Source organism: Podarcis filfolensis, assembly GCF_964270895.1.
Source record: "Podarcis filfolensis genome assembly, chromosome: 6".
Taxonomy (NCBI): Eukaryota; Metazoa; Chordata; class Lepidosauria; order Squamata; family Lacertidae; genus Podarcis; species Podarcis filfolensis.
In genome coordinates this window covers 44,054,037-44,072,779 of record NC_139609.1, presented here as the reverse complement: position 1 = coordinate 44,072,779, position 18,743 = coordinate 44,054,037, and the positions used below count along the sequence as shown (strand labels likewise).

General features: G+C 40.4%; 2 protein-coding genes and 1 long non-coding RNA gene across 3 annotated transcripts in view; 1 reads left to right on the top strand and 2 right to left on the bottom strand.

The window, feature by feature from the left end:
* The first annotated feature begins 3,385 nt into the window (after nt 1–3,385).
* LOC310765011 (protein zyg-11 homolog B) overlaps nt 3,386–18,743 on the top strand; it is a 41,128-nt gene continuing 25,770 nt past the window's right edge. The window contains exons 1-3 of the mRNA XM_083619448.1: nt 3,386–3,482; nt 6,127–6,230; nt 16,873–16,924. The gene's annotated coding sequence lies outside the window, so the exon portion shown is untranslated. The remainder of the gene's footprint in view (nt 3,483–6,126; nt 6,231–16,872; nt 16,925–18,743) is intronic.
* LOC310765042 lies at nt 14,295–15,104 on the bottom strand. The gene is made up of 2 exons (XR_014549410.1): nt 14,824–15,104; nt 14,295–14,773 (listed from the first exon to the last, which is right to left on the bottom strand). It is a non-coding gene; the product is annotated as an uncharacterized lncRNA (long non-coding RNA).
* Nucleotides 15,701–18,576, bottom strand: COA7 (cytochrome c oxidase assembly factor 7). The gene is made up of 3 exons (XM_083619524.1): nt 18,443–18,576; nt 16,755–16,895; nt 15,701–16,468 (listed from the first exon to the last, which is right to left on the bottom strand). Exons 1-3 carry the CDS (start codon nt 18,546–18,548, stop codon nt 16,017–16,019), a joined length of 699 nt encoding a protein of 232 aa, XP_083475650.1. The 5' UTR covers nt 18,549–18,576; the 3' UTR covers nt 15,701–16,016.

The following is an 18,743-nucleotide window of genomic DNA, read 5'->3' as shown; positions in this document are numbered from 1 at the left end:
CTTAAATCAATTGATAGATTTAAGTGAGCATGTGTAATGATTGAAAAAAGCTATAGAGACAAATGCAAAGAAAGAAAGCTGTGAGCTGAATATGCCTTGCCTCCAAAAGCCTCTCTCTGGTAATCTGGTATGGGACAGAAGATTTGCTGCCTAGCAGCCTTGTTGGGAGTGTGCATGCTGTTTGCAAATATTACCAAAGTACCCCCAGAAAGTCTCTGGTGCTCTTTCCTCCAAAGGAATTCCAGTTAGAGTAGTGCTATGTCTGGATTATGCCCCTACTTATGGGAAGCAGATGGCCTAACAAATAACATAACTATGTTGGAGGATCCTCTTACTGGAGGGAAGTTACTGACTGGGAGGGGGAAACCTCTGTGAGTGACCTTGCCCATGCGGTGGTGATACATGGTGAACATATCCTCCCTGCGCAGGGGTATAGGATTGCATCCTATGGAAGCAGCTTCCTACATCACATTGAGCATATGTGTGCATGTATGCTGGTGCATAACAGGCACCGTCACTGAGTTTTATTATTGTATTCATATTTTTACCACACTATGCCATCGAGTCCACAATTGTCTGCACAGTTACTTGAGCAGGAACTCCATAAAGTTCGTTACTGCTTACTTCTGAGTAAACATACATAGGATTTGTATGCACAATATACAGTCGAGGATAATTACGCTCTGACTCAAATTGTCCCTGGGATACAAAGGCACAGAGTACTTCAGCATGAGTCATGAGACATTAATGCACTTAGTAGTGCAACCTCAAGCAATATTTAGCATTTGCTTGTTTTGTTTTGACAATTAGAGCACATAGTTTATCACCAGTATCAGGATGAAGGTCAAGGAAGCTGTATAGGGATGTTGATTTTGCCCTATACTCTCTATTCTTGGTACCTGTCCTATTTACATAGATATTAGATGGCACACGGATCCAGGGAGCCTTTCCTTGAGTCATATTTGAATCTCATGATTGGGAATATTCTTTTGAAGTAATAACAGCCACAGGGGCAAGCAACTCATCTCAGGATTGCAGAAGGGGTGGGGGCAGGGGAGAGAAGAGCTTTCTATCCTTTCTTCTACCACTAGTTTCCTGTTGAAAATCCTTACCTCCAAAGGCTACCGTTTACTTCAGAGGGCCATAGCCAAGTCAATTCCTGCAAATTTGCTATTTGCAACAAATGACAGATTTGGGGCTAAATAGCAACTGGAGGATTTTCAGCAGGAAAATATGTGGATGAGGGCTTCAGTCCTATGGATAAAGCCTGACTGAGCACTGTGGGACTTCATTCCGAGTTCTGCAGATGGACAATAGTCAGAAGTAAGCTGTGGCTTTTTAACATGAGGGGCTGCTTCGCCAAGTAGTCACTTTCCCCATCTCAAAATCTCACCCCTGCTCTTTCCCACTCAGACTTGCAGTCTCCCAAAGTTGCTGTTGGTTAAGAACATTTTCTACCTGCTCTTCAACTCAAAAGACTTTCAGAGTGGCTCACAGGTTATTTAAAAACAACAACCACAACTCTAAATAGTCCTTGATGTCAAGCATGGAATAAAAACCATTCAAAAAGAGAAAGAGCCCAATGGAGCTGGTGTCTCCGCAGATCAGATTGAATGACCCTGCTTCCCTGCTCTCCCTCATAAGTCCTGCGAATGATACATGTAGCTGCATATATCATCCACTTTAGCCCAATGAGGCTTTCTGCAGGTTTTTTTTAATTGTAGGCACAATATTCATTATTCTCAACAGAACAGTGGGTCTCTTGTTGACTAATCTGCTTCTCTGGGTCTTCAGTTAACAGTATCTATTCTCTTATCTGAAAGTGTTGTGTGCTTACCCATTACCATTACAAATTGTCAGCTGCATTCTGCAGATAGGAAACAGTTCATTCCAGATAAGAGCATATTGTTTTGTTTCTGGTGAGTAGGAAACTTTCACAAAATAAAAGGAAGCCTCCGATAAACGCATCACACATCACTGCCTTTGATTTATACAGGCTCCTGCTGTGAACTGTTATCTGTTAAATTGCCCCTTTGACTGGAAATCAGTGTGTCTAAAAGTCAGAATTCAAGCATGAATTCCACTCCTTTTTTAAAAAAAAATCCATCATTTAAAAGATTGCATATATACACTGAATACATACTAAGTTGTTAAAATATCTTCAGTCAAGATTCTTCAAGCATTCTCCCATTCAGGCAGCTAAGAAGCCGAACTACATCTTGTGCCTTCAGATCTTTTGAGACAGCTGGTCTAATCCTCTATATAAAGGGCTGGGTGAGGTTGTATAATGTGATGGAAATGCACTCTGCACATGCTCAAAGATGCCCTTTTCATTGCTAATTCACATATTGCAAGCCTAAGCCTGGTAAAGATTTATCTTTTCTCCCAGGCTTTTGATGTACTGAGATAGTGTTGTTTTGTTACTAGTGTGTTGACAAAGCTTCCTGTGGCTATCATGGGAGGCTCTGTGTGTGTGTGGTATAATAATGTATTTATGTTTATGTTTTCCAATGTGTTTTAAATCGATTAGGCACCTTTGGGTAACAAGCAAATAAAAATTGTAATCAATGAATAAATAACACGCTGGCGCTTTCAAAACAGGTTCAGCCTTGGGGAACCTTAGGCCCTTATCTCAGACTGTAATATTTCTGAAACAGGTTTTAAACAAAACAATAATATGTAAATTCGTATTATATATTTTTAATTCAGTATTTCAAACTCTAAATTGATTGCCAGAAGAAACAGTAGTTTAAAGCAGTGAGAAGACAGTCTAACAACTGTAACATGATGATTAACATCAGGTTATGGATTCCAAGGTTTGAAATTATCTTCAGCCAGACCATTGGCCCATCTAGCACCTCTCCAAGGGGTTTTCCCAGGATTTTTTGTTCCTTAATATGCATCAGGTGAAGAAACAAAATATCCCCAAATATCCCCAAAACTCCAGGAAGTTTTCCCGAGCCTGATACTAGAGTTTCCTTTATAGTTGCCAGATTTTCAGCTGGAAATATTGCAGGCTATTCAAATAAGCTACCCACTCATAGGATTCAAACCTATAACCTCACAGTCTCAAATCTTGTGAAAGGGCTAGACTCAACTTTTGAGCAGTGCTGGAGGTTTATTTCTATGTGACTGACAAAAAAAAAATCATCCTTGAAACAACTGCACCAACAACACACTATACATTTCACATCAAACCCTCCAACCATGATTGCGTAAATTGCTTTCTTTAAAAACCCATGGGTTTTCACTTTGAAAAAGTCAGCTGGGTCAAATCCTCATATGTGGCCCTTACATAATAGGTTGCCTTTGTGACATCACAAGTAGCCTTTGTTATGTCAATAGACATCACTAGTTGCTATGGGTACATCTCAACACCTCCCTTGCTGGCTTTAGTTCTTGACAAGGCTTGGCTTTGGTCAGACACTGTTAAGAGAGACCTCCTTCAGCATGGCCTCTTTATCTAATCAAATGAACAGCAGGTAATCTTCTCTCTTTCATTCACTGAAAAAATGGGATTTTAAACCTTAAATATTAAATGACTTAGCAGTCAAAGTACCGAAAATTGCCCAATTTCTGAAGAAAGAAATGGGGATATTTTGTTTCTTCAGCTGATGCATATTAAGGAACAAAAATATCATAATGTCACTAGGATGTGTTTAGGTGAAATATATGCCTCTTTTGCCACTGCTAAATCCAAATTATACCCTTTCAATTAGATTGGGGGGGGATCTCAAATAGGATGTTCATTATTCTCAAAGTGGCCATAGCATCTATAAATATAACAGGTGAATTTTATGAAGCCCCTATTTAAAACATATATAGATTTTTGTGGGAGAGATAGTAATAGGATGCTCTGAAACCTTAATTAAAATTGCTAGTTCCCAAATCCTGGTGATGTCACAAGGCAGAGTGATGTCACAAGGCAGGAGCCTTGTGATGTCACATAGTTGCTAGCTGCAGAATGACAAACTATAGGTAGTGGGGCAAAGCCCAGTGGTATGAAGGTCCAGAAAAATGGGGGAGGGTAGAATCTGAGGGGAAATGAAATTTTGAATATAAATTGAAAAATCATATTTTCCTTTCCATAAAGATGAGTGAAATATTTTTAAACGTATCCTACAATTACCGTATTTTTCCATGTATAAGACTAGGTTTTTTTCCTTAAAGATTATGTCCAAAATTAGGGGCCGTCTTATACATGAGGGCCATCTCACCTCATTTTCTTAAATCAGAGTCCCCAAAAATAGGGGGTGTCTTATACTTGGGGGCGTCTAGAAAACTCTTAGATCCATGATTTTAGTGCATCATGGATTTATGCTGCATTTGTCTGAATTACTAAAACACACCCTGCAATATTTCACAGATGACAATAGTGACATACTTACATCACCTCAAGTTCCACACCAAGGATCACTGCCTGAGTTTCTCTGCATACTCCAAAGGCACACCATTATGCATTGTTGAAGATTGTACTCCATCTCCTATATTTGTTTTCTCTGCGATATCACCAGTTAACTTTGCCATTTGGGCATTATGATTGTAACAAATCCAACCGCAAAAACAGAGAGAGAACGTCCTGACTAATTTTGGCCAGCTCCTCACGCAGACAAATCCTCAAATGTTACTATCTTATTTTTAGGCACATTTTGTTCTGCATTCATTTAAATCACGCAAACAAAATAAATCTGATTAGGAATCTTCATTCTTCATTCATCCCATTCTTCTTCTCTAAATGTTACAAACTTGCCTGACATACTAGTGCAATTTTCAGCAAAATTAGCTATTTTCTTCCTGCTGTGAAAAATCAGAATAATTTCAGAATACACAAACTGCACAGACAGGTAATAGGCCCAGGCCAGATAGGAAATGTAGGCCCCATTTCAACCATCTTTACCAAAGGGTCCCCCTTTGCGCCTACCAGAGGGGCTTGGGGTAGGCCTCAAAATCGTAGGCCCAAGCCAATTGCTTTGCCTGGCCCCACCTCTGTTCTGGCCTCTAAACAGGCATGGTGTGCAAGGGATTAATGTCAAAATTATACATAACAGGCAGATAGCAAATAATACAGGGCTGCTTTGTGCAGCGGGAAAGCAATTTTCTCCTCACGCATGATTTGTCTGCCTTAATCATCGTCATCACTGCCAAGGAGATGGCATTTCCTGCCTCCTTGTTGAAGTAGATTAGCAGTCATTTTTAACACTCATGAAAAATGACAGGAGACCTGCCAAATTTGGGCTGCTTAGTTCAATGCAGTATATATAAAATCCAGTGCTTCTGTTTTACTGCCTCTATCGGGGGCCACATGTCAGCATTGGGGGTGGAGCCAAAGCCACCCCACACCCCCTCTTAAAAATCAAATCAACTATTCAAAAATCATGCTACATTTGAAATTAACTATAGTGTCACCATATATTTTAGCCAGCCTAGTTGCAGACAGATGTCGTTACCTTAATAATTTAATGGAGTTGTCTATTAAACATATAAAAGCAGTGTACAATTTGAAATAATTGTTTGGGAGGAACCTAAAAAAGATGCTACCTAAAATATATTAAGACATGCGACACAATGAGGAAAATAGAAGTCCATATCATATAATTAAGAAAGGGCAATTGGGAGTATTTATTTATTAATTAAATTTTTGTACCACTCTTCATCTGAGGATCATAGAGCGATTTACAATATAAAAACACAAAAATACGTAACATAGTAATAGACAAAACAGCATCCTCTACAATTTAAAAGGCCATAGATTGTTTAATTAGCCAAAAGCCTGGGGAAAGAGGAATGTTTTTGCCTGGCACCTAAAGATATATAATGAAAGCGCCAGGCGAGCTTCCCTGGAGAGAGCATTCAACAAACTGGGATACGTTTGGTCAAACAAATAAAGTTACACTGCTTCTGGAGCAGCCTTGATACTCTATGGCTAGGGTCACCTGGGATAAGTAGCAAATTTCCTCCTCACTCCAAAGGTCTCCTTAAGTGCCCCCCTTTCATTTCCCTTTTTATATACGTTGTCATTCACTCCTATGAGGAAAATAGTGCTGTACTTGGGGCTGCTGTAGAGTGGGGACATTTAGGTGCCAAATTTATCACCACACTCTCATTTCGTGCTGTTTACTTCTTCAGGATCCTTGGAAGTATGTCCTGTACACATTTTAAAAAGATGGTTTTGAAGTTTGAGAGAAGAATTTCGAGCTCCATCTATAACAAAATTTCAGTCCACATACTAGGTAGGCGATCTACTTATTCCTCTATACATCTTTTTGCTGTTATCAATCTGTAGTTCATTTTATTCACTTGTGTTTGCAAGAGATAAATGCTATTAGTTGGTCCATAAACAAAGGGTTACCTACAACTTCTACTACAATTGTCACTCAGTATTTTCATGTGACTATAGAAACAAGGGAATAGGCTCTTGGCAAGCAAGAGAAGTAATGGCTGTGACGTTAACATATGAGAGTGCTGGAGGTGAAATCGTTAAACAGGTTATCCAGTCAGAACCCAGGGGGGTGGAGTCAGAGGGACTATAAAACCAGCTCTGGGAGGGGTGGAGGAGTTCGTTGGGAGGTTGGTTGGAGTGGGGGTGAAGTGGGCTAGAGTTTGTGGGGAGGATGAGTTAGTGTAGCGAAATAAGCTGAGTCAGGAATAGTAGGGGCTAGGAAGACAAGTAAATATCTGAGAGGTGGTTTAGTGAGTAAGAGCAGGTAGCGGAAGTTATAGGTCTGGATACGCTGTCTTCTTATATGTAAGCTTGAGGGCAACACGTATGCCTCGTCTTCACGTTTGGCAAGGAAGGGGAATGTGTGGCCAGATGTTGTTGGACTACAAATTGCATCATACATAACTATTGGCAATGCTGGTTGGGAAAGGATTTCGGGAAAATGCTTGCTACCAGCACTTGAATGAATTCTTATTTTCATCTGTTATTACTGACTTATAAATTCAGCCATGCTGATTGTTAATCGTTCATTATTAGCTTAAAATTTAAGTCAGTGATAGGGAACCTGTAGTCCTTCAGATGCTCTTGGACTACAACTCCAATACCTCCTGGCTGAGGCTGATGGGAGTTGGAGCCCAACAACTGGAATGCTGCAGTTTCCCCACCCCTGGTTTAGACCAAAGCATTTCTAGTTTTATGTTATGAGTGCACATTCCACAGTAGAAAGGTCTCGCAGTAGAAAGGTCAAAAGGTTCTGTTATGCTATAACAGCTTTTATCTATTTGTCTGAAGTATACTCAGAATCCATTAATTCTCAGAATCCAGCAGCTCCATGTTGAAATAAACTCTAAAGTGCACTGTTCAATATGGCTAAAAGGTGAGTAAGTTAAAAAATTAAGATCATGCGGCTTGCCCACACAGAGGGCTACTGTTCGTTGAATGCTAGTTTCAATAGGTCAATTTATCAACAATTTCTATTGAAGAAGGCACAGGGCAGGTCTGCAATTTTTCATTCGGCTTGGATATTCAATTATGGTCCTCAAAGTAATGGGTATCTCAGTTCAGAACCATGGGTATTATCTAGATAAATGCAATGCCGGTACTTTTTCTGAACTGACAATATTAAGTTCAAAATACATGTACCATCACCAAGCAAGATGGACAAAAACAGTACTTACCACCAGAATCCTTCTGTCCCATCATATATGGGAATAAAATAAATGAAAGCATTTATTGCTTACAAATGAATACTTTATTAAAAAATATATATTATTCTAGTTCTTAAGTCCAGTTAGCCTTGGGGGAAAAAAAATAGAGAAAACATGGTTGAGCCAACATGATGTAAAAGTCATGCACAAAAAAGTATGTAGAGCTGATACTAAACTCTTCATATACTTTTATTTTCCTCTGCCCACCACCCAAGGAAAAGAAGACCACTTTGTTCTTCAAATATTCCCCATCATCTCTTATGGTGGCTACCATTTCACACACACATCCATGCCCTGGAATGCTGCTAGGTGCAAGGCATTGTGGAGGATACTGTTGTGAGTTTGGGGTGGAGGGGGTTAGGCTGTATGCCTGAGTCCCTTCTAATTCCTGAATCCAACGAGGATCCAATTGCTGGGATAGCCAGACAAGCTTCTTGATAATGGCCCCCAAAGTATGGGTTGTTAAGGTAACAAAGGAAGTAGTGAGTTAGAAAGACAAAGGCCAGAGTTGAGTGTTAAGGTGCGAGAGCTAGAAGTGAGAAGGCTGCAGACTGGGCGGCTTGGAGACAGAGCCACGCCTGATCGCTGCTGTTCCTCATTCCAAGGAAACCGAACCCTGGGTGCCTGAAATCCCTGAAGTCTCGCACTTCTCAAAGACTGGGGTGGCGTGCAATAATACAAATAGTAGCCATGCCTACCCCTCTTGCTGCTGCCACTTGCAGTGGCATTTTTAAAAATAGCAACCTTAAGGGGGGGGGAAGCAGGTTTGCCATGGCCACTGGTAATGGTGAATTCCAACCATGGGAACATGAAATGCCTCTTCACTGGATATTGGATACAATCAATATCTTTAAATAAACTCTTTCAGGTGTAAAAGTAAAGCAACCTTCTTAATTATTTTTCAAGCACTCTCCAACACTCTTTTCATTAGAGGAAAGAAAGGTCCCATTTCTTTTTTGAAGTCTCAAGGTCTCCTACCAATTTGTCTCTGAGAACTCCATTCCTTTCAGCTGCAACAGAATCACATTGCGTTCCTGCTTGCCCCCGCCTACCTTATAGCCAGATACAACTCAGGCTTAAATTGGTATTGGCGTGAGGGAGTCAAGTACCGTATGTTCCTCAAGTGTCCACAGCAAACCAATGTTCTCTCAAGGATATGAAATGAAGTAAGGGCAACTTCAATTCCAAAAGCACAGGTGGGCTGCCTATTGTCATGAAGGGCTCAAGCCAGCTTTACATGAGGATACAAAAAAACATGAAAATGAACTCGTTGCTGAATCTTTGGCTGCTTGCTTCCTGGTAATACCTTTCTGATGATTGCTGATCTAAGTGGAGGAGGGATGTGGAACCTGTCATGGGCATAGCCAAGGGGGGCAGCTACCCCCCATCAATACAAATCAATAAAAATCTGAGGTTCTCCCCCCCCCAACAAAAGCCTGCCCCCCCTAACAAAACTCCTGTTGGACAACAATATAAATTGAGACATCCGTATTTCCTGAGCTGGCAAGGATGGTGAATGTTGAGCGTCTAAGTCCAAAGCAAAGGACATAAAATCCCACGAGATAACATAAAAGCCCTCTGGATCCTCCATCAAGATGCTGCTGGACTACAACTCCCATAATTCCTCACCATTGGCCATACTATCTAGGGCAGATGGAAGTTGGAATCCAGAAACAGCTGACGAGCCACAGGTTCCTCATCCCTGCATTAATATGATCAACCTTATTTACAATCTAGTCAGAGGCCATCTATACCTTCTACTGGGGAACCACTTGTGCAAACAGGTTTAATGTGTGCTTCCATTTTCTAATTATCTAATACAATACCTGGCCTGTACATGTGAAACTCTTTTAGAAAGGGTATACATCCTGTCAATCAGTTACCCAGGTGAGGGAGTGAAGGGCTGGATTCAGACTCCTTTACTTCTTCTCCTCCAAATACATGATTGTTGGAGTTTCATTTTTTTTAAAAGGCCTAACATGAGCAACAAAATGGTTCATTGCATGATTCTTTGGATCAGCAGCATAGAAACAAAGATAAGTTTCTGATACAGTAATGTTTCAATAGTAATCCATCAAATATGGGATATGTGTCTGTGGAAATCCTCCATAGGAATTGGGCATTACTCAGCTGTTAATGCAGGGTGTCTGCCAGATGATATTTCTACTAGCTTGTTGCTAACTGTAATAAAGAGACATTTATATATGAGCAGGATTTTACTGACACATTTTTTGAAAGAGTACCGTATCTCACTGTGGGGTTCCTAATAAGCCAGCTTAAGTTACCATACTTATTGATTACATTTTTATCCTAGTGTAATGTGGATGGATGTTAGTTGTTCATTTTCTCTTATGATAAAAATAGCATATGCTGTAACAGCCTATCTGCTTGACTACTTGTCAAGGAGACTAAAAATCTGTTAAACGGGGGAAATACAATTAGGACATTAACAGAAATGCATTTTTCTCTCTCTGTGTTTATCATACATATGATGGGAAGCTGCCAAATACAGCCAGAACATGCACCCATCTATCTCAGTATTGTCTCCCCTGGCAGGCAGCAGTTCTTTCCCAGCCCTCCCTGGAAATGTCAGGAATTGAACATGGGGCCTTCTGCAAGCAAAACAGATGCTCTACCACTGAGATATGGACCTCCCCCATATTGTTAATAGCTTTGTAAACTGCAGTAGCTTTGTATCTTGTTTCATTATTCTTCCTTACATTTCCAGCATTGAATGGTGAACGCTGTTGCTTATTGAAACCAAAATGGCAGCTTCCATATACAAGAGGGCTGTATCAGCAGTCTTGGGGGAATCCTGTTTGCAGAAGCACAACAAATATTCAGGAAAATCCCCCCTCCCAACCTACTTCTATGAGACTGGGCTTGCACAATGGGCACTGGACGCTGTCTGTTGGGAGCTGCAAAAAGAAAAAAAGGAGGGGGGAATAGAATATCCTGGAGGAAGGTATAGGTGGGTGGGTGGGTGGCACACCAGACAAGAGCACTCAACACTGCAACATTTTGTTACAGGTTCTATTTGCACATCTTATATCACATTGGTATATTTAATAAAAAATTGTTATAAATACACTATATTCAACATATTGCAATTCTTCTGCCCCCACCCCCATGGGGCTCCTCAGTATCATAACTAGTGCAAACTGGTTCAGTGCATAAGTACCGAGTTTCTGGTACAGATGTCACAAATGTACTTGGTAGCCTTAGGCAGGCCATTATCACTGAGCTTCAGCCCTGCATCTGTGATGCGAATGTTCATAATAACACAGTTTTAAAAAAGAAAAGATTACTGCAATAGCAGCCATGAAGTGCTCCGAGCACTTAGGAAAATGTGCTGTATAAATTCCAAATGAGATTATTTCTGCATTAAATAAAGGGATACAAACAAGGCTTCCCATTAAAATTCTACCTGGGAGTAATGGGGCTTGCTTCTGAGTTGACATGTAAGAGGGTTACACTATTACTTAAATTGCACGACCAAACGCTTGTCTTTTTGAAGGCAGCATGGAAAAAAGTAATAGCATCAGTTATGAGACTTCGGAAGCAAGCCATCCACCATCTACACAAGGATTAAGAAAACCTGTTGTAGACATTGCATCTATTACAGCACTAGTCTTCAACTGGTGGGTCAGGACTCGCTAGAGGGTGGTAGCCCAATTCAAGCTTGGTCGCAACAGAAGCACTAACACCATGCAAATATGTGGTAAAAGATTAAGGAATGGGTTCCAAAAGGCATGTTTGGGTTAAAAGTGGGTACTGGGTCTAAAAGGTTGATGATACCTACCTATGTTAGAGGAGTACAACATCTTCCATAATGAATGTTTCTAAATTGTTACACTAATTTTCAACTACTTGTTTTTGAGCAAGTTCTTTCATATTGTGAAGAGTGTTGTTTTCTGCTTCTTTTCATAGCTCAGTCCAATAATGTAAACCTCTCAGAAGTCCTAATTGCATTGATTTTGCTGCATCGTATTATGAACGGTCGAAAAAACATTACTGTGAGTTCAGCAAAAGTTCAAGAAATTTTATCATCTAACCACTTCAAAGATAAATGAAATATACGTATTAAGCATTTCATAGTATGTTTAGACAAATATAAAAAAATTATGCCCTCAGCTCATGCCCATGATAATCTATAATTCCTAGTGTCCCCCAAATTATTAAATAATCCCATAGGATTTGAATATTTAATATACACCTTATACAACCTGTTTCTTAAGATTTGATTTTCCAGAGGCAAATCTGAAGAATAATTTCTACTTTATCTCCTCTCTTGACATGAAGACTCTTGGCAAGGGAGATGTTGGCAAGGCTGGGTGTCAGTTCTCCTTCACCAGTACAATCTGTATACTCTGTTTGTTGGGTCACAGTTCCCATCATCCCTGATCACTAGCTAAGCCTGCTGGGAATGATGGGAGTTGTGGTTCAGCAACATCTGGGGACCCAAAGTTGAACAACACTGATTACCCTTCACGCTGGCTCACATTGCTTCTCCCTTATCACTACTTCTCCTACCTCTCCCCAACTGTTGTCCCATCCCATTGTGTCCCCTTCTCTCATCTTCAGTCTCTTTTGATGTCCTTGCAATCTCTGCTTGCAATTACTCAGCTCTCTCCTGCCCTGAAAAGTTCTTCTAGAAGCCTGATTCTACCTGTGGCTAGCAACTTGTCTCCTCGTTTCTCATTATTTCACATTCCCATATTACAATGGAACACTGTGGGAGTGTGGTGGGAGAAAGGGAAGGGAAGTTTTAATGTGTAAGCAGAAGTCATTCCACAAGTGCAATGACTTCACTGAATTTAACCCACATATCCTAATCCCCACCACCTCTGGTCATCTTTGTAACCATTGTAGATTCTGTGGTGAAAGGGAGATGATGCAATGTCAACAGAAACACCAAAACAATTCCACTTGGGGGTACTTGGGGCACTTGGGGAAAAGTATAATAAAGTTCAACAGCTAGCAGATAAAAGGATCTTTGCTCCCATCTGTTGTTACTATCTACCAGTTTTCATATTGTCCTTCAGTGTGATAGACCAGTCTTCATGTTTTCCTTGTAAAACGCTACAGTGGATATAATCAAGGCAAAATTTAAATTCACCGACTTCTCATGTTTGATTCCAAAGAGAGTATTTATTTAAAATGCCAGTGAACTCAATAAATGGTAATGGTATCCAACTGTGGACATCCATCCTGTTACTTCAAAGTTAATTGACTATTCTCAAATAGATCAGAGCTAAATTGATTCTGCATCCCAATAGGGACAGGGGATCTTTCCTTAACTGGAATCTAAAGAATTTAATTTAGCCACTGTCTCTTAAGAATGGTGTTGAGTTTTGGGGGTTTTTTAAAGAGGCCTTTTGTCAGAAGAGTAACGTTGATGAGTATTAATTGCTTGCATACCCCACTGGAACTAAGTTTAAATATGTGTAAGAGAAATAAATTCATGTTCTTTTCTGTTTATACCCCTGCCTCCATCCACTACTACTTCTGTTGTTTCCCCTGCATCGAAATTTAGGCTGTAAGCTTTGGGGTTGTAAGCTGTCCACTCATGCTCTGAAAAGCACAAGGAGCATTAATGACACTAAATAAAACCAAACCAAAATAAACTCAAAGTATAAATAATTAAAGTATCTTGTTCTGGAACAGATCATACATTTGAGTCACTATTTATGAAGCAAAAAGCGATGTAGAGACAAAGTCTTCAGAGGGAAGACTCTTTTTTTTTTTAAAAAAGAGTTGCTTATTAAACCCAGTTCCACAGTGAAGCACCCTTACAGGATTTCAATGCAAGCTATTAGGCATGGAAAAGGAACAGGTACCCCTTCATTTTACAGAAATCCTGTAACTGTACTAAACAAGATGGTTTGCTTCCTCTAATTTGGGTGAGCATGTCTATTTACTAGTGTTTGGAAGTCACTTACATAGTAGCTACAAATGTTTTCCTCTGCTGACCACGTTCTCCATTTGGAAGGAACGCACCTATTAGTTCCAAGTCATCTGCATCAAATAATTAGAACTGATGGTTTATGTCACTCCTTTTGTTCCGAACCAAACAGGCAATACTGAAGTCTTGGTAAACAACAAAGATGTTTCCAAAGCAACATCTGGGTATATACATTGCTTCAAGAAACAGATACAGGTTCTAATCAGGTTGAACAATTATATTCAAATAAAGTAGACACATCTGCAACTCTTAAATCGCATCAGGAATGGCATAGATTAAAAAACTGAAGTGCTGAGGAATTTGTGTATTTTCTTATTGACTTTGAAAACTTCTCACCCCTCTTTTGATTTGCTTATGAAGAATTTGATACCATTGTTATAAAGATGAATAGGATTCAAGTTGTAGTGTTAATAGCTGAGCTCCTTCCTGATTGTGCTGATAAAATATTCATTTTTAAGATACAGGACACTGAATATTTATATAAGAAATTCAACATTTAACAAGCACAAGGCAGCAATGAAAGGAAGGTATTCAGCAGAAGTCAAACCTGTGGGATGATGTGGAAATAAGGCACACGAATAGAACTAAGGAATGTTTGAGTAATTATACTATCCACACTCATGATAGAAGACTTCAGGCTATAAGGAAGGCATGTTAGAAATAATGCTGAGAAACCTGGGAGATGTTTTACATTCTGCTTCTATCAGTTACAACTGTTATTTGGACCCAAACCTAATTATTACAAATTACACTCACAGTTATTTCAGAATTCAAATCACCACCCTGAAGGGAATAAAAATGTGTTTCCTATACACAAGCATATGAGACTAAAAAGGTAAATGTAATGTGAATTTTAAAACTAGAGTGCCTCCTAGTGACAGAAAAAGGTAGCAGATTATTCTGAAGAAGTTAATTAAAGTAATAAACCGTGCACTGATTGATGTCACAAACTGATCCTACACAATCAGTCATGGATTCAGCTATTAAAGAACCCTTCAGAAATAGGAAAGAATACAAATTAACCGCTCAAACTCCATAGAAAACAGTTTACAAGCCAAGAGAGCTGAATGGCGTTCAGAAACAATTTTGATTCTCCTGTTTTCTGAAGTGATGTAGAAGTTTAAGGACTAGTGAACAGTTTTGTCTTCTCCATGAACATTCCTAATTGCCCACACGGTAAAATAACTGCATTGTGAAACATATTGCCCTACCTCACGCCATCACCGTTAGGGCTGGTAGTAATTCTCATGACCTCACGTAGGCAAGGTGTCAGATGCATTTGTGAGCACACAAATCACAAGCTTATTCCTGGAACTGCATGCTTGTGTGTTGCCCAATATTATGTGAACTGGGCCTGAATTTAAAATGAATTATGATCATGTGTCCCTTCTTTTGGCAACTTCTATAAGTACCCCCCCCCAGATAATTTATATAAGTAGTCACCAATTTGCAATAATAAATGGGAGACTGCTTATATAAATTAATTTGAAAAAAAGAAAGAAAAAAATCAACAATCCCCAGCTGAATATAATTTAATCTGCTACACTTAGATCACAAAATAAAGATTAGTGCCTGGTAAGCATAGGAGTTGCCTAGAAACAGCATGGTTAAAATAGTAAAGTTTCACATACTTATCCCCATGTAAGCAAGAAATAAGATATTCAATTATATATATTATCACTCAATACAGTTATTCAAACCATATTCCCCTCAAAGCTTGTGCCACTGAAATTAATGGAATGTGCTTCCTAATTAATGCATTTGGTATTGATGGCTTTAATAGCATATTAGCACATCCCTTTACCTATCTGCAAAGTGTTACATGAGTGGAGTTGGCCAGTTGCTTCTTTTTCTAAAGATACAATTTCTGCTTTCTGAAAATGAATAAAGGGGCTTACTGCAGAAAAGAGTTTATTTAGAAACAACAGATCCCACTGGACTGTTAACTCAGTGTATGTAATCCTGATGTATTTGATAATTACATTCTAGAAACAATGGTTTAGTTTACAGCAGTTTTCACGTTATAGTTTTAAATACAGCATTTTCTCATCTAAAGATTGAGCTCCCCCAAAAAAATCACCCATGTCCTAAAAATATTGGTTTTTATTGTGTTTACAAAACAGTAATTTGTACAGGCAAAAAGAGACACTCATTCACACAAATGTTTTTTTGAATCAAACTCTATACCTTTCCCCCCATTTCCTCCCGCTGGGTGCCTCCCGAAATTAGCTCACGGCAGGTGTTTGGAGAACCCCCAGAACAGCAGGCAGGGGGAGGAGAGGGGGAATCATTCTGTCTGGCAAGCAGCAATGTTGCAATACTGCAATGCTGAATTCCACCCACTGTCTGTGCACTATTGTACAAAGTATGTTTCTTGAGAAAACGCTAATGCACTTGACTGGGCTTACTCTCCAAATGTTAAGGATCTTGTAGCTGCCTGCTGTTCTTTGTGCAGGTCTTTTGCTCTATTCTTTAGGGTTTCTGCCTTGGCATCATCCTTCTCAACTCCGTCCCCTAGCTTGTACATTCGGCTAGCGTTGGCACATGCCCATATGTGTCCCAAGTCGCACGCTTTCAGAGAGTATTCCAAAGCCTGGTTCATATCCTTTGGTATCCCAGGGGCTCCTTGGAGATATATTGCACTAAGATTGAAACAGCTGGGGGCAAAACCGCCATCACAAGCTTTACTGTAATAATCCCTGGCTAGGAGTGCGTTGGGCTTCTCATCATCATTGCCCCGTCCATCATGTGCCAGCAGTCCAGTATTGTGACAAGCATCTATGGATTTCTTCCCACCTTTCTCACAAGACTTCAAAAAACAGTTGTAGGCAGTTTTCAGATCTGCAGGGAGCCCACCTGCAGGGAAAAAATGATTTGTTCTATGCATAGTTCTTTTCACAGAATTATAGAATTGAAAGGGACCACAAGGATCATGTAGTCGTCTAACCCCCTGCAGTGCAGGAGTCCTTTACAACATCCCTGAAAGTAAGTCCAGTGCTACTCCCATACTGCAGCTAAGAGAACTGAGGCAAAAAAACCATCCACTACACTGCACTACATAAGCTTTCAATAACCTTACTTGGATTGCTTTTCCTTTTACGTAGAGATACAATGGGTTGTAGAGAGGGATGTTCTTTCTTACCTTTTCCAGTAACATAGTAGGCTCCAAGTTTGTAGCAGCTCTCACTGTGCAGGTTTTTTTCACAATTATCCTTTAGTACTTTAGCAGCTCCCTCAAAGTTTTTCTTTACTCCCTCTAGGTACTCAGCAAGACGGTGACAACCTGTGGTTTCACAATGAAGGAAACTTAAGGTATGATCATGCCATCCCCATTTTTGTGCTTCACTTGCAATCTTTGGTTTCTTCCTTGTTTGATTTTGTTTTTATCAGTTAGGACAGGGTGTTGATTGCCTCCAACATCTGCTACCTGGTAATGTAGTGAAAGGCATAAAATGGGCTGACTTCCGAGTCTGAAATTGGATTGACCAATAGGTCCTAATGCTATATTTCCATATAAAATAAAAAAGTAAAAAGGGACTGATCCCTACTGACTCAGTTTGGATGATCTAATCTTAAAGCCAAAATGTGAATGAAAACTTTATTCACACATACACCATCACTTTGAGGTGCAAAAAATCAAACCAGGAAGTCTCTAATTAGCCATGTTTCCTGTCTCTTCTGAATTCTGGAAACATGGGTTACTAGCTTCAGAAAATATGGGGAGAGTTAACTATGCTTTAAAGTTAGCTTAAGTTCCTTGCTTGTTCCAATGCTGGTAACCATAATTTCCTGGTTTGGTGGAAACAGGCAACTATGTGAAGTTTGACTGCTGGCTCAGCAAAGGGAGGAGCGAAGGGGCTGCGTGCACAGGTAACAAAATTAGAATACAGTACGCTGTGGGTTAAACCACAGAGCCTAGGACTTGCCGATCAGAAGGTCGGCGGTTCGAATCCCTGCGACAGGGTGAGTTCCCGTTGCTCGGTCCCAGCTCCTGCCAACCTAGCAGTTCGAAAGCACGTCAAAGTGCAAGTAGATAAATAGCTTACCTTCCCAGCAGGAAGGTAAACGGCGTTTCTGTGTGCTGCTCTGGTTCGCCAGAAGCGGCTTAGTCATGCTGGCCACATGACCCAGAAGCTGTACGCCAGCTCCCTTGGCCAATAAAGTGAAATGAGCGCCGCAACCCCAGTCGGCCACGATTGGACCTAATGGGCAGGGGTCTCTTTACCTTTTTACTGATTTGCCCAGTAGTCCTTTCCTTTGTGTTATAAGCTCCAGAGAACTTTTACCTAAATCTATTTGAAAGGCCTGTTGATTTTTGCTCAAAGATGGGGAACCAGATGTTGATGGCTGGAACAGATGGGCGTTGCAGTCATCTAGAGGGTAATGGTTTTCTCACCACTGCTTCAGATTAAGGCTGCTTAAATTTGCAGCCACTGTTTGTTTTGAAAGCTGCTCATAATTTCAGTACTGCAGATACTATGGTAAAGCTTCCACTCAAAAACCTGAGGATGAAATACCCATATATTTTTTTAGTCTGCCGCAAGGTTACAGATAAATCAAGGTGGCAGAATAAATGTGGGACCTGCTTTCATTATCTTTATGTAACCTATGCTTATGTGACACACCCAAGAAAACAAACACATATTCAAAAGTAAACACCCTGAATTAATTGTGCAGACCTACGCACGTCTACTCAGAAATAAATCTCGCTGAGTTCAATGGGGCTTACTCCCAGGTAACTGGACAAAGAGGACTGCAGCCTGCATGTCCAGCGCTGGGGAAAACGTCGTAGACCAAACAATGTTGGCCACGGAGCTACCTCCACCTTACCGTCTGGATCTTTCTCCTTATAGCACTGGAAGCTGAACTCCACACCCAGATTGTCTAAGTACTCCTTCACCTCCTCTTCATCCTCGAAGTTGATCAGCCCAGCCATTTCTCTGCAAAGAAGGGAAGGGGAGGAAGGAAAACGCTCAGCATATACTTGCGCTTCTCCCTGCAAGGTGAAAGCGTCCCAGGAAATCTTGCCCCCCTGCACCAGGCGGAAGAAAATCAGCGACGTACACGGCACAGGCAACTTCCGCTCTGCCCTATGGAGGAAGCGAAGGGGTTGAAGAGGCGGGTGGGAGCC

Coding starts and splice junctions, on each gene's coding strand:
- COA7 (XM_083619524.1), bottom strand. CDS start 18,548: ATGGCTGGGCTGATCAACTTCGAGGATGAAGAGGAGGTGAAGGAGTAC. Junction 16,896..18,442: donor TAAGGAGAAAGATCCAGACG/GTAAGGTGGAGG, acceptor GTGAAACCACAG/GTTGTCACCGTCTTGCTGAG. Junction 16,469..16,754: donor CTACTATGTTACTGGAAAAG/GTAAGAAAGAAC, acceptor TTTTCCCTGCAG/GTGGGCTCCCTGCAGATCTG.